At 39.1% G+C, this 21,743-nt stretch overlaps 2 protein-coding genes across 2 annotated transcripts in view; one reads left to right on the forward strand and one right to left on the reverse strand.

Moving 5' to 3' along the window:
• Window positions 1-21,743, forward strand: part of LOC5564066 (E3 ubiquitin-protein ligase highwire) — a 156,762-nt gene that overhangs the window by 31,843 nt on the left and 103,176 nt on the right. The window contains 10 exon segments of the mRNA XM_021848352.1: window positions 836-1,382; window positions 1,442-1,578; window positions 1,643-1,812; window positions 1,874-2,409; window positions 2,469-3,449; window positions 3,518-3,673; window positions 3,740-3,790; window positions 8,709-10,216; window positions 10,275-10,525; window positions 10,587-10,719. Of these exon segments, the coding sequence (XP_021704044.1) occupies window positions 836-1,382; window positions 1,442-1,578; window positions 1,643-1,812; window positions 1,874-2,409; window positions 2,469-3,449; window positions 3,518-3,673; window positions 3,740-3,790; window positions 8,709-10,216; window positions 10,275-10,525; window positions 10,587-10,719 (4,470 nt within the window).
• On the reverse strand, window positions 14,648-20,951 carry LOC5564052. The gene is made up of 5 exons (XM_001648336.2): window positions 20,567-20,951; window positions 15,879-16,088; window positions 15,484-15,811; window positions 15,292-15,423; window positions 14,648-15,229 (listed from the first exon to the last, which is right to left on the reverse strand). Exons 1-5 carry the CDS (start codon window positions 20,750-20,752, stop codon window positions 14,727-14,729), a joined length of 1,359 nt encoding a protein of 452 aa, XP_001648386.2. The 5' UTR covers window positions 20,753-20,951; the 3' UTR covers window positions 14,648-14,726.

Raw genomic sequence — 21,743 nt, forward strand, 5'->3', positions numbered from 1 at the left:
GTTTTCGTTTGAAATCCGGTATGCAAAAGGCTTTCCTATAACACAGCGTAACAAAAATTACATTTTTGCGTGTCTCAAGGATCAATTTATGTGTCTCTAGTAGATTTGGAAATGCTGTATCTGATGCCGTTCTCAGAAATGTTCCAGCACGTCACAATTTTGAGTTACAGGTCGCCAAATTGGTATAAAACACTGTTTTAATGATGTTTACATCAAATTTAAAGCATGATTTATGAATTTGTTTGTGATCTTATCCACCAAACATGCAAAATAGGACTTTAACTTTCATTTCAGTTATAATTTTGTTGAAATTGTACGGCTAAATTTCGAATAAATCGATTTTTCAAACATGTTTGCAGTCTCCATGTAAAATTCTTCGTTTCTCTTATATGGCACAATACAATACTTTTCTAAACCTTCAAAAACTAACTTTTGAGCATCAAAAGTATTATGAACTTTGTTGATAAGTATTGTTATATACATGAAGTTTGATTAATGTAGCAAATTAAGCAAATAAATTGCCATACTAGCAGGCAAACTTGCATGCAAGTTGGCTATTTTGAATTTTCAATAGCCAATATCTCAAAAACTAGACGTACTATAATATTTTTGAACACGGCAATGGATTCAGCAACCCTTGATTGAGTAGATAGCGGTAATTTGGTGCTTGAGACAAAAGAGGGGTTCCGCAGTGTAATCGGTGTTAAAAAGAGAGTAATTAACGTAGAGAATGACTTCAGAGTTGCTTTAGTGCAATATATGTAAATATACCTACATTTATTGGACCACTTTGTCAATTTCGTGTGTAATGGATCAAATTATCTCTTATTCACAGCGGCATTGGACCATCAACGGGAAAGAAAGCTTCCTGGATTGGAGCTAGCGGGGATCAGACATTCATCAAGATTGACGAATCCCTTGTGAATGCTTCGATGCTTTCTAAATTCAGTGTCGTGGCCGATAAAAACACTATTCTGTTGATTCCGAACAACCAGTACACTTTGAACTCGATTGCCATCAACCGACGGAATGGTAGTTGTAAAGCCCATAACATCAACCAATTCGACTTCAGAACGTGGCTTGACAAAATTGATGAGAAAGATAACTTGGCAGGGAGGAAGAAGGCAAAGGCTCAGCAACAGCAACAACAGCAACAGCCTTACCACAATGTGGAAGCAATTCATGAGAACCTGGAACTTGCCCTATCAGATTCAGATTTGTGCTTTGAGTCCAAATATGGCATAGATGGGAGTAAGCAGCCGAATGTCAATCTCGCATTTGCAATGGATCCATGCTTCGGAGTTCTGTGGGGTTTTGATAGTGTTTCGAAGACTATGATGTTTTTCAACGTGATTGCTTCGGAAATATCACCCAATGCAGAGGTATGTTTGGAAGTATATTGGGCAAGTTTTAGAATTTGATTGTGTTGTTACTGTTTCAGAATGCAAAAGATTTAGTTGCGATCCTAACGCCGGAAATTGCCCTTCCAACACAACCGGATTACGAGGTGACTCGCTACCAGGCCTCGCTTAACATTCTTGCTACTCTTGATATCCTGACAACAAATCAAAAGAATCTGTGAGTTTTATGATTAATTGTACATCTATGATACAATTATAATACTGCTTAAACTTTATTTCAGTAAAAAATGTTTCGTGCCTTCAGAAGTGGGACTGAAGATAAGCGTGGATGGTAAAGAAAATTGCGAATACAATACAGTCTGCCGGTTCGAAAATTTTGGCGGAGGGTGGGGCTATTCCAGCTACAGTGTTGAAGCTATTCGTTTCATGTGTGACTCGGATGTTATCATAGGTAAGCAATCATTTATGTAAATCTTGCAAATTTCTTAATAAGATTGCTAATTTCATAATAGCTGGCTTCGGTATGTATGGAGGACGCGGTGAATACACATGCAAATTGAAACTTTTCGATCAGGGATACGATGGAGGTGCCAACGAAAAAGATGGCGTACTGATATCTGAAGTAGAAGAGGTTCCCTTTGAATGTCCTTCGAAGTGTAAATTCAACATAACGCTGCCCAGTCCGGTTACAATCAGCGCAAAGCGTTGGTATTTGGTGCTGGCCAAAATTTCTGGTCCGTCTTCGGATTGCGGTTCATCCGGGCAGTCTAGTGTTACCACCTCGGACAACGTGGTGTTCCATTTCAAAACGTCCAAGAAAGCCAACAACGGAACAAATGTTAACTCAGGACAAATACCGTCCATCCTGTATCGAACCGTATCTCAGAACAGTAAAGTCGTTTTCCCAACTGTTGCTGCAGACCCCGTTTGTAAGCTTTCCAAAGTGTTCGCCAATACGCTGACAAAGGATTGCTTCGAAAGCCTCGTTATGCTGTTGAATTGGTCTTGGAGCTCGTTCAAAGTATCCACCACGGATTTACTAGAAACGGTATATCAAAGTATATTTGTCTACATATTTCACTCAAACATATTGTTTGTCTATTTCAGCGAAAAACCAATCAAAACGTAATATCTCTAAACCGATTAGTTTACATCTGCAAAGCTAGTTTGAGACTTCTTAGGAAATACATCAATGAGATTTATCCGTACAAAGGGTTTAACAATGGCGAGAGAACTCCAACTAAGACTAAAACTGTACCTTCAAGACCCGATTCAAAACTGGAAAAATCACCTAAGAACAAAGGATATGATGGGAATGCATTGTTATCATCTGTCGACAGCAAATCAGATCTTCTCAAAGTCAATGACATCAACATTATGGAAATCAACACACCAATGTCAAATAAGAAAATTGCATCGGAAAGCATTCAGCTAGCCGAGTGCATTGGAGACGTAAGAGCTTTGCTAACTCAGATTCTATGCGATGAACTTCCTTACCAGTCGGGCAATGATATCTGCTCTATGATCTTGGATGTTCTTGACGAATGTCACACAACGTTCGTTAGCTGCTTCAATGCATTTTATCCAACGTCTTTCCTCAAATGGAACTGCATCTGCAATCTTCTAGCCCAAATCGATAAAGGTATTTTGCATTCGCGCCTCCTAAGTGGTGTACTCGCAGGGTTATGTGACCCGAACATCAATTTACGATCAACATTCTCTGTACTGTCTCCCAATGTCGAGTACAAATCTCTGATAAGTCCAAGCGACAATTTGGGATTCCCAATGTTGGTCAGCTCAGAAAATTACCAATATCCCATTCTCGTGGAGCAGATGCTATATCGAACGCAGAAGGAGAAAACCATAACCGGCATCTCGTGGACGTTCAAGGAAGTGCTGAGCCGTTTGCTCGACATCATCTCCAAACCGATACGCCTGAAGATTGAGAACATATATAACAACCAGGGCGCTGATATCTACAATGGAGATGGCATGAAACGGCGTTTGAACAATAATCTCATCACAAATTCGTGTCGTCTGCTGTCGAAAGTTTTGGCCGAAATCATTTATCAAAATTGCACAATTGATGTAAGTAGAAATTAGTTCCTAATCGCAAATGTAACTTTGACGTAATTTGTACATCTCGTTACCTTCAGACCGAAACAGCAATTGTCCCATCGAATGTTTTGCATTCAAGCGGAAATCGCTTTGCCAAGGTAGACGTGAGCAAAACTTGGAATACAGGAAATTTCGGGCCTGATGCAATCGCTTTCACAGTCGATCGTCCGGGAATTTCGATCGCCGGAGCATGTGTTAGTAAAAATCTATCATGTTTAAAGGGCATCTCATCTGAACTTATGTTGCCACTATCTTTGTAGGTTTATTCTGGATCCGGGAGCTACGAATACCAACTGGAGCTGCTGTATGATGTAAGTAATTTAATCTTGTATATTATAAAAAATGGGGCTTTTAAGCTATTGACGATGCAGCTAAGAACAACGTTGGATACGTGGGACGTAGTCGACGGAACTAATGATTCGACAAGTAGCGTAGGCAGATTCTTGAGGAACACAATGCTGCGCGAGTGGTCATGCTATAGCAAAATTCTTTTTCGACAAAAAATATAACGCCGCCTGGAAAAACGGAGTTCGAGGATATGGAGTGTCGGTTTCAAGAAACGCTGAAGTTCTGCCAGAAGCTCAACAATTTGTGCATTTGTGCCATGAGTCGAAACGGACGAACGTGAGGTGATCGAAACGTGGAAGCAGCACTTCGATGAACACCTGAATGGTGCTGATAGTGTAAGCAATGAGATGCGGGTTCCCGAATATCTGTGGAAAGTTCTGCAAAGTTGCTTTCAGATCCGGGTACTGGTTCACGACACAAACCAGGGACGGATGTCAATTGAAGTAATGGCGGGAGTTCCATGGGGATCCACACTTGGTTCAACACTGTGGAACATGAAGTATGATGTGCTAACCTTGACACTGCCCAATGGAGTCGAGATCGTCGGGTTCGCAGATGACGTTGTTCTTACGATAACTGGCGAGTATGCAGAGGAGGTGGAGATCCTGACGGCGAATTCGCTAAACACCATTAAATCGTGGATGACTGGAGTCAAGCTGCAGTCGGCTCCTCACAAAACGGAGGTGGTGCAGGTCAGCAACTGCAAGGCTGTTCAGCAGCTCGATATCAACTTCGGAGGACATGCAGTCTCAGCGAAGCGCTCTCGAAAGCACCTTAGAGTAATGGTCGACGGCAAAACTTTAACAGCCACGTAGATTATGCCTGCGAAAAGGCAGCGAAAGCACAGTAGCTAGGATCATGCCCAACATTGGACGACCAAGAAGCAATACGAGGCGTCTTCTGGCGACCGTATCATCGTTCATACTAAGGTACGGAGTCCCGGCTTGGTCTGCAGCGTTGGGAACCAAACGTAACCGAGAGAAGCTGGCAGGTACGTTCCAGTTCATGAACAGGTGGCGAGTGCGTACCGCACTATATCGTCGGAGGCAGTGTGCGGTATCGCCGGAATGATCCTCATCTGCATCACTCTGGCTGAGGACATAGCATGCTACCAGCAAAGGGACACAATGAATGTGAGGAAAACCATCAAAATGGATACAATGGCGAGGTGGCAGCAAGAGTGGAATAACTCGGAGAAAGGAAGGTGGAGCCACAGGCTAATTCCTAACGTGTCGGTGTGGACGACCAGAAAACATGGAGAAGTTAACTTCCTGATACAGTTTTCGTCAGACAATGGTCAGATTCAGAAATTCAGAGTCTTCACATTGTCCGGCCTGTCCAAATATCGGGGAGATCCCGGAGACCCTCGATTCAGGGATATACGAAGCGAGCTGATGTCAGATACCATAGGATAAATCCGGACAACATCGTGCGGAACATGTGCCAGCATAAAATCACTTGGAATGCGGTGAACAGGAGGATAACGCAGATTATGGCGTTGCTGCAAAGGAGACGGCGAGAAGACCAGAGAGCTCCGGGTCGCGATTGAAATAGGCTAGATTCTCCGTCGGGGACTAGACCGAGTACAGCGGGCGTAGGGTAGTATCGGTAATAAGTCGTCGGGGCGCCTGCAAACCGGAAGTTATCGTCCAACCGGAATTACAGAACCGACCCTGGCACTTGGCCAACCAACGTCGAGTCGGAGTAAGCTGAGTCATCCGCCTGATTCTAGCTGAATAATTCGCGAAACAGCACCGGTCGTCAAGGCGCCTGGGAACCGGAAGTTTCCCTCCACCGGAATCGCAGGACCGATCTCGGCATCTGCCCGGCCAGCTTCGGAGTAGGCTAAGTCCACCGACGGGTTCTAGTATAGTAGACTGCGTAGCAGCACCAGTTAAAGGTCGATGGGGCTTCCTGTGAACCGGAAGTTTCCCTCCACCGGAATCGCAGGACCGACCTCGGCATCTGCCCGGCCAGCTTCGGAGTTGGCTTAATCCACCGTCGGGGACTAGTTGAATAGATTGCGTTGTTGCACCGGCAAATGATCGTCGGGGCGCCTGTGAACCGGAAGCTTCCCACCACCGGAATTGCAGGACCGACCTCGGCATCTGCCTGGATAGCATCGGTTCGGGAGATCCTCCGCCGTCGGGAAAATCATCGCCGGAGTAGGATAGATCCACTGCCGCGGACTACTCTGAGTAGTACGTAGCATATCACCGGCTTGAGTCGTCGGAGCGCCAGTGGACCGGAAGCCATCCCCCAACTAAAGATCCACGGATTACGGATCGACTTCGGCACTCTACCGGCCAATATCGAAGCATGAAGTAGCGTATAGCTGGAGTAGGCTAGCTCTACCGTCGGGGACTAGGCCGAGCATTGATCGTCACAAACCAGTTTTGGGTCATCGGGGCGCCAGTAAACCTGAATTCGTCCTCTAACCGGAATCGCTGGACCGACGTCGACATTTAACTGGTCAACCAGGAGCGCTCGAACAGCAGCAGCGGAAAACGAATCATAGTAGAGCAACTAAGTGCACATGAGCGTCCAATAGAAGTTCAACAGGGCTCTGACGCTAGGCCAGCCCAAGGGAAGTATGTGTCGTCTCACAGAAAGCTGTTCAAAGCCCCGGCGAGTTCTTAAACCGCCAATCGGTCAAAACGAGTAGTCGCAGAGACACCGTAGAAATGTCGTAGTGAGCAGCGTTTTTGACGGCATTAATCTCCAACATCGAACTAACAGAACAGCTAGAAGCTGGGATTGACGAATTTCATGAGCACCGCCCTCCACCGATGAAGTAGCGTGAAGTAGTTCCGGGGAATATCGAGGCACAGGAGTAGTGGGAAAAGTTTTTTAGTGGTTAAGCACGCCTAACGTGAGTCCCACACCGTGCCAATACACGACAGGCCAGGCTTTTGAAGCTTTTCTGTACACTACCATAAATAAAAAATACCATGTACCAGAGCTGCGGCAACACACACGAGCTAGGAACTGCTTTTATAGTGACGGGTGATATTCAGAGGCGCGTGATCGAGTGGTGGCCGATCAATGAGAGAATGTGCAACTTGAAGATCAAAGGTCGGTTCTTCAACGTCAGCATAATAAACGTGCACAGCCCTCATTCCGGTAGCACGGATGATGATAAAGACGCTTTTCACGCGCAGATCAAACGCGATATGACAGCTGCGCAAGATACGACGTTAATATCATCATAAGAGATCTAAACGCTCAGGTTGATCAGTAGGAGGAGTTTAGATCGACTATTGGGAAGTTCAGCGCTCACCGGCTGACGAACGAAAACGTCCTAAGACTGATTTATTTCGCCGCTTCCAAGAATATGACCATTCATGGCATCAACTTCAAGCCCAGTTTTCCGTGCCGATACACCTGGAGATCACTACAGCAGACAAAATCGCAAATCGACCAAATTCTGATTGATGGACGGCACCGATCCAATCCGGTGATAACTAAACTGCGTCCAAAACTCTTCGTCATTAAACCGACGGCCGCCCCGGTATGATCTAGAGTGGCTTAAGCAATTGGCTACATTACTGGAAGAGGATGAACTGGATGAAGTCCCTCTTGGGGACTGCTGTAATACAGTGAAAGTAGCCATCAACTATGCAGCTGAGAGGAACATCGGGTACATGGGAGGGAGTCGACAAGGAATGTAGGTAGATTCTGCAGTTCGGGCGGTCATGATGCAGTAAAAGACCCGGCAGAACGTGATACGTTATAGACGGAAATGGCAACAACAGATTCCCGCCTGAAGGAGACGAAGTGCGAGGAGATGACCAACTGGCCCGGTCTCAAGTAATGCGGAAGTTTTGAATAATGGCTTTGTGCCGCGTGCCGAGAAGTGCCGGGTTAATGATGAGAGCATCTTGACGGACGAACGTGATGTGATCGAAATATGGTTGCAATACTTTGACGAACAACTGAATGACGCAATGAAGATCGATACAACGGAGGAAATGCCTTCGTCGGTATTGCGGAGGATGGGAACCAACCAGCCTTCACTTTAAGGGAGGTTAAGGATGTCATACATCAACTCAAGAACAATAAATCTGCTGGTATGGACGGCATCGGAGATGAACTCATCAAGATAGACCCAGAGAAGCTGGCTATTTGTCTGCACTGTGGTTGATAGGCAAATTCTGGGAAACAGAATTGCTACCGGAGGAGTGAAAGCGTATTACAGTCGCCTCTCCATATCTCGATATCGAAGGGACCATCGAGCGATCATCATCCTAAATGCGGCCTACAAAATGTTATTCCAGGCCATCTCCGTCGTCTTTCACTTGTAGTAAATAGGTTCGTGAGAAGTTATCAAGCCGGCGGTTCCAAGGCATCACCTTTTCATCGATTTCAAGGCGGCATACTATACTATGACCACGTAGAGATATGGAAAATGATGGACGAGAACAGCTTTCCCGGAAAACTCACATGACTAATAAGAGCGACGATGGAAGGTGTGTAATTGTATAAAGATGCCAGTTTGTTTGAATCCCGCCGGGGACTACCACAAGGTGATGGACTTTCGTACCACTTGTTCTATGATCCAGTCCATTTGTTTGCTTCGCGGATGATATGGACGGCACATCTTTGCTGACGACTGATGACAACGTTATCAATGAAATATGTACGCGCATCATCTGTGGAAGTTATACCTACTATGAGCTTCAAAACGAACTTTGCGGTCGAAAGAGATCCATGTACCATATACAAAATGCTCATAAGACCGATACGATACGCTACGTGCATTAGACGCATTAAGCATATTGCTAGAGAAGAACCTACCTCACTGGGCAATACTTTATACAGGAATATAAATGTTTTCACATTATTTATCTCATACCTATTATAATCGTTTTTTTTTTTCAGAGCATGGAGTCAAAGAGCCAACTACAACACAAGTGGGAAGTCATCGAATCAGTGGTTGGAGCCTACGAACAAAGCATGGTCAAAAACTTTATGACCGAAATTAAGTTTGATCGCGCGATCAACATCAAGGAGAACGTACGATACGCTCTTCGCCTTTGCTCACAAGGAGCTCGCACGTGCTCCGGCGATGGAGGGTTTGCTGCAATCCGTGGTCCGTGTGGGGTTACATTTAAATTCTATCCCTGCGATCTGAGTTTCAATGGAACAACCCCATCCAGGGGACAGATTCCCTGTATACTGTATTACAGCATTCCATCGATCAACGATAGCTACTCGGGAAAGTATAGCAAAGAATCACATGCCCGCGACATCGCACTTCAAATATCGACAGACGTTACGTCCAGATGCAAAGACCTGTTGATTCATGCCCGAAATGCCATAGCATTTTCGTCAACTTCAAGCGATAAGAGCTCAAATTCGTCCCATAATACGCATACTGTGGACTCGGAGCACAACATTACTCCAATCGAGGAGCATTTAGATATTGCTTGGATCAACAACTCAGATATCGCCAATGTTAACAACGTTACAAGTAGTAGCTTTGACCATAACAACTCTTCAACTGCAAAGGACATAACGAAAAGAATTGAGAACTTTTCGAAAGGTATAATCGAAACCTTGAAGTTTGATAAGAAGTCAAGAAACTCGATAGATTTCGACATCGAAATCGAAATTGGGGCTGAAGAGATCACGCCGAACGATTACATTGACGATCGGAACAATAAACTGGATTCAATATCGAATGGGAATGCTTCTGGGTTAGGTATGCACAGCAAAGCCGATAATTTTTCCATTCTCAACGATGCCGGAAGTGACGCGGAAGAGTTCAATCATCAACTCAACCAAGAGCGTATTATTCAATTGTTTTCTGCAGAAGATTCCTGCTTGTTCACGATGCTACTGCCACTAACGTTTGCACACATTGGACCACTTGTATGCAGCAATCTGAAAAGTTCTGTTGAAGTATTGGGTCTGATTCGTGGCATTTTGCCACATGTGTCGGCCCTGAATCAAATAAATAATTTCAAACTCTACGATCTTGGCAAACCGGACATGGGTGAAGCTATTCGGAAAAGTATGAGCACAGATCAGAACGATCTTTGTACGACCAGCCACTACTATTGCATTGTCGAAAGTGATCATCCCTACAAATCCAGTACCGTGGCAAATTATCGCGTTGAGTTTCCTCAAAACGTTCGTTGGATGACGGTCGAGTTCGATCCGCAATGCGGCACGGTGCAACCGGAAGATTATGTCTACTTGAAAGTCCCACAGGATCCCGAGCGAAGTGGAAGCGATGCGGCACCATTCATAAATGACAATTACAACTCAACGATCAACTCTCGCAAAAGTAAGGAAGTTAAGTTGGAAGGTACTGTGAAGACGGGAGGAGCAGTTAAAGCCAAGAAGACGGAAATTGAGTGGATCAATGTTAAGAAATTTAACACGTGAGTCAACACATCAATATCAAAATTAACAGCACGACTAATTGAAAACCTTTTATAGTTCCCAGAATTGGTGCAACAACGCTATAGTTCTGCCGGGTAATAAGCTAGAAATATCTTTGGAAACGGCATCAACTTACGTGCGAGAGCAAAAAGGAAACAAATATGGATTCAAATGTTTAGTCATAGGCTATGACAACAAAAATATCATGAAGTACCCAAGCACGTCGCTGATACACTTGGAATATGAATTATCGTATCTAGGGGGTCTATGCAGTGCAAATCTACTGAAGAAGGATTTAGTATTCTCTGGTGAGTGAAAACTGAACTTGAATATCTCAATCTTTCCAAAATCTCTCAATTTGTATCCTAGATGATCTCACGGAAAATATGACAAACATCGAAGACACTCTCAAGAAGCATACAGCACTTCTTTCGAAAGGATTGATGGTAGCTGACTCTGTTCTGACCATAAACAACGCATTGGAATCCAACTTGCCGATCACGTAAGTACCACCAAAAATTGATGAACAAAGATGTAACACAAGGTTAACAAGTCAACTAACTCGTGCATGCAGACTTAAACCATGATTACGTTGGCTTTTTTTTCTATCTTTATTAACGAGATTTTTAGCCCTAAGCTAGTTCATCTCGGAACCAACGGCTGTACTTCCCTTCCGAAGGAAGTCGTCACTGAAATTTTTAGCGACTATCTCGGGAATGGGATTCGATCCCAGGTTGCGCCCTAAAAATGATGTCATTTGAGCTGTTTTGCTACGGAAAACTAATACCTAATTGTTTGTAGCAGTTCCAGCTGGGTATCTTTCATAAGCAAATGAAATAATTATTTTTTTTAGAAGAAGATTAAATATTACAACAGGTACGAGGTCACAGGTCTCGTTTTAAAGGCTTGGTTACTATTTTAATACATGTCTCTAAAAAGTGCATATGTTTGGGTCTAGTATCTTACGAAATTTAATCAATATGGTCTCTACTCTCTAGAGTCACTTTTTGGCTTAACACTTTCTTTCCAATGGTAGCTCCAGAACTCCATTAATATTCAACGAATTTGAGACAAACCGAACCAGATGAATACTAAATTTGATTCTATAATCATCAGATTAATTCAAAAGTCAACAAACTGTTCGAATAATAAAGCTATTGACGAACAATCAATTTACTATTGTAAAACAATCAAAAAAAATTCAACTGATTTAAAAAAATAAGCTGTTTGAAACATTGTTTGTTCAATTACTTTTTATAAAAACGCTTTTTCATAAAGAAATAGTCTATCAAAGTCGTAGGAAAGAGAGGGTTGATCTGCTTGCAGTTGATTTTGGTGCAACATTCTAGAGGCTCCAGAAAAACGTTCAGAAACGTACCTATTACGTTACTATTTCTCCAAAGATTTCTGCTGGAATACATTCAAGAACTCCATCAGGGATGCAACCAGCAATTTTTCAATGTATGCTTAGAGAAAATTCAAAATTTGGTCCAGAAAATTCTAGAGCACTCCTACGCTATTACTATTCTAGTTATTTTCACAGAGATTACTCTGAAGAAAAAAATCTCAGTATTTCCTCTAGATGTTTTCCTAATGATTCTTTCAACGATTTATCCAAGTGTTACTGCTATGATTTTTCCCACAGGTCCTCCAGAAATTCTTTTCCAAAGGTTTATTGCAGAGTTTTCGAAGTAAACCGATATTTTTATAAGAAACCGTACAATAATTCCAACGCCTTTTTTCATTTGATCCAGCCATTTTTTTATGAAATATTTCAAAAATTCATCCACAACAACTCTCTGGAATTACTCAAAACTTGTTTAAAGCATTATTACAATGAAATCTATTATGAACTTTTCCAAGAATTCCTCGATAAACTGCACCTGGGATTCCTCATTTGGTTCCTCTAGAAATTTCTCCAGCATTTCATCAAAATATTGTTGCTGCGGTTCAAACACTTCACTTGTATTTTTTCAAATACAATTTTCAAATTAATCAATTATTACAGTTATTGCAGGATTCAATTCGAATTAATTCAAAAAGCTTTGTAAGACATTATTCAGAGCTTCGATTTCATAATCTTAGCAATTTATCAAGAAAATCTTAGAAAAAATACATCAATAATCCAGGAGTTCTTTCAGAGACCCTCATAATAATTCATCATTATAATTTACACAACTTTCATCGTAAATTACACTACGATTTTCTTTAGAAATTACTCGCGAATTTTTCAAAATTTTCCATACAAAATCTGAATTTTTTTTTGTTGACATTTCCCTGAAGACAATCCAGGATGAATAGCTGGAAAAAATCTTTGTAGACTTCCTGGAGATCCTTAAAAAAGGGTAGGTCCTAGGGAAAATTATAAATTTCCGGAGAAATTGGGACTTTCTTGAAAAAATGTTTGAAACAATTGTTGGGGCAATTCCTGATAGAATCATCGAAGTAATTAATTGCTTTGCCATGAGAAAGAACCAACCATTTTGATGATCATTGAGGTAAAATCATGGCTCGTATAAAGAAAACTGTAGAAAACCATCCGTGGTAGATGTAGGGGTATAGTTTTAATCAGTGTTGGTAGACTCACACTCAAATATCAATCAATACGCTCTCCCGTGAGAGCAAACTCATTAATCTCACGCTTGAGATTTTGACGCAAAATCACTCCACCAACTTAAACCTTAAAAAATGAAACCCGAATGTTGTTCTTCACGTTAGAAAAGATTACTATAATTTTACCAGAATAACTAGACATTATTGCCATGTCTGAGTAAACTGTGGAAATACGAGACAATGAGTCAAAAAGGTGAGCCAACTCATCCATGATTTTTTGACTGCTGAGTTGCGTGATTGACAATTCACGCATGAAAAACTTCAAACGTGAGTTATGAGAAACGAGTTTTTCACAACACTGGTTTTAATGAAATAGCGTGGTTTTTCTTAGATAAAAAATCGGTTGATTTTTTTAAGGTATCTTAACGATTCTTCGAAGAATTACATAAAAGGTTCGTAAAAATCACAGAACAAACTCCTGAAGAGCTCTTCGGAATAATATGTGGAAGAAATTCACAGTAAAACGAGCAGTAATACTTGTTATAATTTCACGAGGAAGTCTTAGAAATACTCTAGAATGTCTATTCAAATGAAGAACCAAAATCTCATGTCGTGGTTCATGTTAGGTTCATTTTTATGTTCATAATTCATAGATGGTTTATTTTTAGTTCATGATTGTTTTATGTTTCAGGCTATTTTCAGTTCTATAAAATTCTATTTCTAAAACTATCAGTCGCTACCAGCCCTCATTTCCCCATGATGTCTTCTAGGAAAAAGTACAAAACGGCCTTCAGAGAGATATTCTGTGTACGTCGCTGGATATTTCTAAATAGTAATCCAATTTTAATAGAAAGGTTATTTTTTCTTCAAGATCAAATAGAATATTTTACATAAGGTACCGCGGGGCAAGTGGGTAAATGGGGTAAGTGAAAATAATTGGTATATTTCACTGAATATGTGAATCAACGTTTAAAACTCATGCGTAACTTTCAGATCTTTTTATAATCATTTTTGTTTTACGTGGAAAATAAATAATTGAATAAACCAAATTTCTCTGAATGTTTCGTATGTTGCTTACGCATTTAGAACAAACAGATTTATAGATTATTTATTGAAGTGAAAACAACTTCGAAATTTATCGTTAGATTTTTTTGTTTGAGTCTTTCGAAGCCAAACTAACTATTTTTGGAAACAAATGTTTAATTATCTATATTTAATCATTCGTCAATCATTTATGAATTTTAGAGAATTTCTCACAACTGGAATTATTTTTTTAAATCTGGGAAAACCTGGAAATATCAGGGAATTTAATTTCTGTAAATGGGTATACACCATGTTATTGCTGTGTGCGTTTGAAATGCAAATATCAAATGCGGGAACACCAAACGCGGTAAGATTTTTTACAAGAAATGCGATGTCAAAGATAGATTTTTCTTGCTAGGGCGGCGATGATTTATTTAATCGTTGCTAGGTGTCCTTTGATTGTTTTGTGTTACCGCATTTGGAGGACGTTTAGTCTAGATTTGCATCCCAAATGCAAACAGCAATATTCATGGTAGTGTTGAAAAATAGGCAATTCCTCGAAATGTAGACAAAAAAATTTTTTTTTCTGGTTTCAATAGTACTCAACTAGTCCTGCAACCTACAGTAAATCACGACTATTTTCTTCGTAACACAATGTAATTGAATTGAAACTAAACTGATTACTGGTTTCAGAACCATGAGACACTATTTTCGCAAACCTGATCGCGAAAATAAGTATTTGTGTCCCCACTTTTCTCTTCCAACGCTCTACTTGTGTATGAATCATCAACACTAATCAACCAATTTGAGATATTTTCTCATTATCATTTTTTCAATTAAAAAATAAATTAACATTTATTTGTCATAACTGTAATTTTCTATTTACACGTGTATCTTACAATATCAGCAGCCTATTTTTGACGATTATTTTATTCAGAGATCTGTTTTCAACAGACCGTGATTCTCTATTTGCATTACTATTTGAGTTTCCCGGTAAGTTCGAGGTTCTGGCATAACTACTTGCAGTTTGCGTTGTTTCTTTCTCTTCTGTGCCACACAGTACCACGATACTAGTAACGCGATGATAACTAATACTATTGAGCCTGCAACAGCGCCAATGATGAGAAAGAACCAAAACCTGTCCTCGGCGCATCGGAACCGTTTGATATCTTGGAAGGATTTGAAATCGTTTCCATCGTGAGACGAACCGAAATATATTTCATCCGGATGGTTCGCCAGGATACTGGACTCTTTTAGTGTAATCATTTGGCTACAGTCGATGCTTTGTTCGACGTAGATGGCTCTGAAGTTCACATCAAAATCGTCCGAAAATATCAGCAGCTTCTCGCCGTTTATTCGTCCTATTCTATTGTTGTGAAATTGCAACGTTGGTCGTTCGGAGTTTCGACTGTAGTAGGAACTATCCAGATTTATGCCTGAATTGACAATGCTGATTTAAAAAAATGCTTTGCAAACACATAATATTAAAAAACGTTACCTCTCAGAACCGTATCCTCAATTTTTGCGAAATAGTTTCCGACAATCGAAACACTTTTCTTGATCTGCAGAACAAAGGACTCTCCAGCAGCATCATTAAATTCGTTATTTCTAATGTTCAGTTTGGTGACATCTTAAAGTAGTAAATTAGTTAGTCCATGTAAAATAATTTTAAAGATAAAATGGTTAATACTTTTGAAAGCAAATGCACTAGGAAGAATTGCATTGAATGAGCAGTTTGTGATGAGGAAGCTTTCTAAAACTTCTACCTCGTAGAAGCTTTGAGAGGGTATCGATGATATGAATTTGCTTCCATTCAGCGTGAGCTGGCTAACTTCGAATCGTTTGAACGCATGGCGTTCAATCCTGTTGATGAGACTTTCTACAATCTTCAGACTGTACAACTGCTCGTGAACACTTGCTATACTGAACGGTTTGAAAACACCAATTCGACAGCGAATGAAAGATATCTCCGCTATGGGTCCTTTTACCAAATGGGATGGTACTTCTTCGATTGCGTTCTGAAAATGAAAGAATGTATAATACTATTACTTGCGATTTATCACGTTCCACCAATTCTATACTTACATTAATAAGCTCGATTTTCAATCGGGCTGAAGGTGCATCACGGGTAAAATCTAAGGAACTCGATTCCAGTACTAGGTCTTCTACGTTGATGATGGTCAGTTTAGTCAACTGGAACAGCTGTGAGAATGTTTCCCTTCGAACTCGAAGCGATTTACAATTCGCTATTTCGATTTCCGTTGTGCTTCCATCGAATTGTGGTGTTACAAAGTCCTGGAGGGAACAAAAATAGATTACATATTTCAATTGGTCAGTGAGAGTCAGTCATTTCGGGAAGGCGATGTCGACAGTGTAATAGCGATAGCTTGAGAATTGTGCTAACCTGCGGGTGCTATGCTAACCAAGCAGTGTCTAATACCAGCTCCGCCCTTTTGACCCCCTCCCCCGTAACGCTGTTTGTACGAAAAATTTTCTCAGCTTCAAATTGGTACATAAGCAAGGCGGAGAAAGGATTTAATTTTCGATAATGATTAAGGAGAAGATCTTTTACATATTGCAGGGTTGGTAGTTTTGTGATTTGATCCCTTTTTTCGACCAGTAGGCGAATTCCGGCGCGTATTTTCTTCGAAGAAAAGCAATTTTTTTGTGCTGGTGATTTATGGAAGAAAATTTCTTCTCTTCGAAGAAAATGTGCGCCGGAATTCACCTACTGGTCACCAAAAAGCCACTAAAGTCACTTTTTTTTCAGAAAAATGGTCACTAAAGTCACTAGTTTCGTGATCTGTTGATATTGAAATTTGAGCCAGGATCAGCTTTTCATACTTAAACAGCAAGAAATAGAAATTTGTTATCATAAAGACAAATATACCAAAGTGAACTTTCTGGATGAATTCAGGTGAATTTTGCGTAGACATTAGAAAATGTAAAAAAAAATTCTAGCGGAATTTCTGAAGAAGATTCTAGCAAAACTTAAGAAGCGAAATTGGGTTGTGAATAAATTTCAGCAACAGATATACATCTAATAAATAGAGATTTCTTAAAAATGACTATTACAAAAGTTTATTCTTTACTTTACTTTATACCTTTCGACCGGCAGCTTCATATTTTCACTACAAAAAAATATTCAAATAGAGATAACTTTTTTTATTTCTCAATATTTTTGCACCATTTTTTCACAAGTTCTTAAAAAACTTCTATTTTTAGAATCTATGTCAATAGCCTTCTGGTATATATTCCAATATTCCTTGGGAAACCGACATTTTCCACACCAAATTTATTTGACCGCCATTTTGCCTTTATTCAATTTATCAAAAAATAAGTTATGACTATATAATGTGAGGTGATAAGGAACTCCTCTGAAAAAAATATACAAATCGGATGAGTTGTCTCCAAGAAATTTAAAAATGACAAAATGCTGTTTTTTGTAGTCTTTAAGATCTTGTTTGGACGAAGTGGCACCAGAAACATAAATGCTCATTGCTCCAAAACAGTTGCACCAGTTTGTTCAGTTTTTTCACAACAGACTCACATCAACGCATTTTTTCGAAAAGCGAATAACTGAACATGAGTAAAATTCTGTAGCCTGAGATATTTACGTGAGTTATGACTACGCGAATATAATATCTTCGGATCCAAATGTCCAATGATCAAAATCAACACAAATAATAAAAGTAATGTTTGGAGGTTTTTTTAAAACTTGTGAAAAAATGGTGCAAAAATATCAAAAACAAACAAGATGGCGACTGCTGGTTTGTCAAAATCACTTGGATTCCATAATAGCGTCAGACATCGATTTCCGTCATCTACTCGTCGGTCCCGTTTCGAAAATACCCATGTAACATGGGCCATGTTATGAGGCAAAAAGAGCCAAACACACTTCGAACATGTTTTACCAAAACACTCGGTCAGCGTAATTTGCGTAATTGCTTACACCAGGCCTGTCCAACCTTTTTATCTCATTGACATAAATGGTTGGTGCGTTCGCAGTAATAGTCCGATATGAGAAATTTTTACCTCAAATGGAAGCTCTGTTGTATATCTAACAAATCCATGAAGTAAAGTTAAAATTTATATTATTTTAGGCTACCGATAAAATTTAGTCGAAAAAATCGTGCGGCCCGCAGGCCGGGCTGATTTTTGCCTTCATTTGTCTCATTGCTTGCCTTCATTTGTCTGTTCAAATGTTTATACCTGGATTAGGGTAATTTGCCCATTATTGCGGTATTTCCTATTATTACGGTATGATAATTAAACCTTCATCATTAATCGAAAACTCTATTTTCTATGCATATTATTGATGATGATGAAAGCTTATAGTATTCCCAAGCTGTACCAGATGAATGCTTTAAAAATTAAACGATTTTGATCGTTGAAAGAACAGTTTTAAATGATGCATCAACAAATATCCTATATCTTTAACCAGTCTCTCTATCTACGGGCGAGTTTTCATAAGCTTAAATTTTTAAGTTTAGAACCAACACAATTATATGTAGCGGGTATATCAGTTCAGTATGGATGTAGTTACATGATAATTTTGAGTTATTCATACATTTATTTAGTCAAACAAAAGATTTATGTTTATCTTTACCCTGTAGTTCCTCTTATTTACAAATATTTTGCAAATAAACACAATGTTTTACCAAAAAATCACGTAAACTGACTGAAAATCGGAACACATGCCAAAAATACGTTGAAAAACTAAGATACAAGATGATCGCAAGGAAGCGATCCTTTAAAATTGTGTTGCTAGTGGAAAATATTTTTAAAAGGATCAAAATTGTAGTCAAAAATTCATTTCTTATATAGCGACTAGTGGTCTCAGATGGAAGAACCGTGTCTATTCACTTTAACATTGTCCACCTATGACGAAAGAGGAGACGAAACCGGCAGAAAATTATTCGATTCTGTTGATTTGTTTTCGAATCGTGACATAAAGTAATGAATTAGTTTTCCTCAAAGATATGTCCATAGTCATACAAATTGATAGTACCGTGCAGTGTCATTAACATGGAGAGAGCATAATTTCAATGCTCGAGCATTGTGTAGTATTGAATGTAATAAAATCTATGATTTTTGGTATACCGCAATAATAGGACAAAATACCGCAATAATAGGACAGAGGAAGAGCTTCAGATTTATGTCAAAAAATGTATGTATGATTCCAAAAATTACTTTTTTACTTCACTATACTCCAGATCAGTGATTCCCAAAGTGGTCGAATTCGCCCCCGGGGGGCGAAAAATCCACAAAGGGGGCGAAAAAGCATTAGAAAATAATTACTCATAACCTTTGGAGGAGACACATATGAACTTTTCCAATTCCAAACTTGACTAATTCCAGGAATATTTTACCTTAGATCGTTATATCTCTAATCATGGTTGATGATTGTCAAACACAAAATGTTTGTTTTATGCATTCAGGGTTTTTAATATCATGTTAGTTTTAAAAATGGTCGATATTTGAAATTTTTTGTTTAGGAATAAATGAGCTTTTTTGCATGGGAATTTTGAGGTTAGTAAGCTAATATTTTTTTCATTGGCATCCAGGTTTTACGGAAAAAATCTACAGTACCCATTTCGAATATTCGGTTACACACATTCTTACTCTTTCATTTTAGAAACAAATTTAGAAAAAAATAGCAAACAAAAATCGGGTACAACGATAAACCGCTTGATGCCACAGATTAAGAAGACTTTAAAAATAGATTTGTAGAAATATCATGGATGCGTCGGATTCAAACCTTTGGAACGTTCGAAAAAAATTGAGTTATAATGCACCCAAAATATTGTTAAAATTGCTATTATAAATTATAGTGTAGTAAATCATTCCTTATAATTGTGAGTTATCAATATTTATGAACATATTTTTTAATGTACAAAATTGCATTTTTGCAACGTTTACAAACAATCTGTTCTAAGATCACTATTTGATAAAGTCATAATGAGTTCGTCACTTATTCTCGACAGCCTAGTTATAGTAGAACATGAATTCGGTCTCAAATCTCTTAACGAAAACCATTTTTACAAACTGGGACCATTTTTGTAATCCAAGTCAGAAATTTCCATATAGCGTTAAACGCCTAAAGGTATGCACCACCCTATAAATGTAACGTAGTTCATTCAATTTTGTTCGATTTATACTCCATTATCAAAGTTACCCCAAAACAGAAAACCGACTTTCGATTGTATGAAAAATAATATATCCAGAATAAATCCTTTGGCAATCTATCAAGAGCAATCGATATCTAGGATGTCAGTACTTGTTTCAAAAATATAAATTGTAATTCTTTGAAACAGCATGCATAAATATTGAAGTTCTCTTCGAAAAAACTATCAAAGTTACCCCGTTTTACGGTAGTTCTTTTGTAGCAAAATTAAATTTCTTTTTGCATAGCTTCCATTTTCAACTATTCAAACGCATATTCAGTTTTTTCTGGGTAGGCGTCCTTCTTAAATTTATTATCATATGATGACTGATCATTGTTATGGAAGAACCGAAGCCAAACGTTCACTAGAATATGTCTTGCCATTACATTAATTTGTGCAATAAACAATAAATTACAATAAAGCACTTATGCTTGAGAAATTATGGCTTCTATTGGTTAGCAAGGTAACCTTGTTGTTCTGCAATCTTTACAAGATTTAAAGGTTTGTTATGAAAGCATAAAAGCGCATGTAGTAGTCAGAATAATGCAACGTACTTCTTAAGTATTGGTTTTGCTAAAATAAATCCACTCAAACTTCTGCACTTACTTCATTGCGATATCCACAGTCACATATTCTTTTACCAAATCGTGGGGCTGAATCATGCACACAGTGTACCAGAGCCTCTTCTTCGCGATTCACAAATTCATGAAAATCATCTTCGGCAGAGCACAAACAGCAGCATGCAGCGATCAATCCCAAGCACAAGATAAACGAAAACCCTTTGTGCTTCATTTTGTCACATTATAATCACTATGTGAAATTGATATAATTAAATTAGGAATTCTTCGCGCGCTGGTTGGTCTTATTCGAAAAATGCTATTACTAATGAATGCGTTCCCTAGTCGATCTGATAACTGTAGTAGGTGTACTGACTTAGTTGCCATCGAATCAGCGACCATTCTTGCTGACTGTCGCTGAATTGTAGATATGAAATGTGGTTCCTCGCCCAGCAGATAACATATCGGCGATAACGCAGAAAATAAACATCTGTTTAGTTTACGTTGCATTGCTGGCTGGCAGTGGATGTGTTTAATACAAATAAAAATCTACTTACCTGCAATCGTTTTCCGATGTGTGAGCAATAACGTATGAGACATATCGCAATTGTTTATTACTTACTATTGCCAGTGATGTAGTCTTACAATTGTGATACCGTGAAATGGGGTAAATAGAAAATGTAGGGCGAATAGCAAAAAAGCGAGAAACAGGTAGAAATATGATGAGATGATTTTTTCATTTATTCCATACCAAAAGCGTTTCACTAAACCATTTTCATATCCAATAATTTGGCTATATTATAAAAATGAGAAGAAACATTTAAAATTTTTGTGATAGCTTGAAGCATCCGCCAGTTTTTACGATTTCTAACATGATTATTAGGTTACATAATTTTTAATCATTTTAATTATTTATTTTACAAAATTAACACATTCTTATGATTTTACAAGGTGCGTTTGAAAAAATGTTAATTTTTCCATAAGATTAAAAAAAAGGGATTGGTTTGTTCTGAAAAATGTATGTATACACCGTAATGCGGGGTAAACCGAAACATACAGCAGAACATTTTAATGAACAAGAGTAAAACATAATTATTATTGTAAAACAGTAATTAGGGTCGCAACTAAGAAAGATGTCACCCACAACTAAAACTAATGAAATTAGTTGCTCGCATTCAAATATGCCGCAAGTGTGTCTATTCGCCCGCAAGCAATTAAATACTAAG

Source organism: Aedes aegypti, chromosome 1, assembly GCF_002204515.2.
Source record: "Aedes aegypti strain LVP_AGWG chromosome 1, AaegL5.0 Primary Assembly, whole genome shotgun sequence".
Lineage (NCBI taxonomy): Eukaryota > Metazoa > Arthropoda > Insecta > Diptera > Culicidae > Aedes > Aedes aegypti.

Excerpts from the sequence above, each read along its gene's own strand:
- LOC5564052 (XM_001648336.2), bottom strand. The coding sequence starts at position 20,752 with ATGAAGCACAAAGGGTTTTCGTTTATCTTGTGCTTGGGATTGATCGCT. Across the intron at positions 15,812-15,878 it reads TGAAAATCGAGCTTATTAAT|AACGCAATCGAAGAAGTACC; the intron begins GTAAGTATAGAA and ends TTTCATTTTCAG. Across the intron at positions 15,230-15,291 it reads TGAGGATACGGTTCTGAGAG|GCATAAATCTGGATAGTTCC; the intron begins GTAACGTTTTTT and ends TTGTCAATTCAG.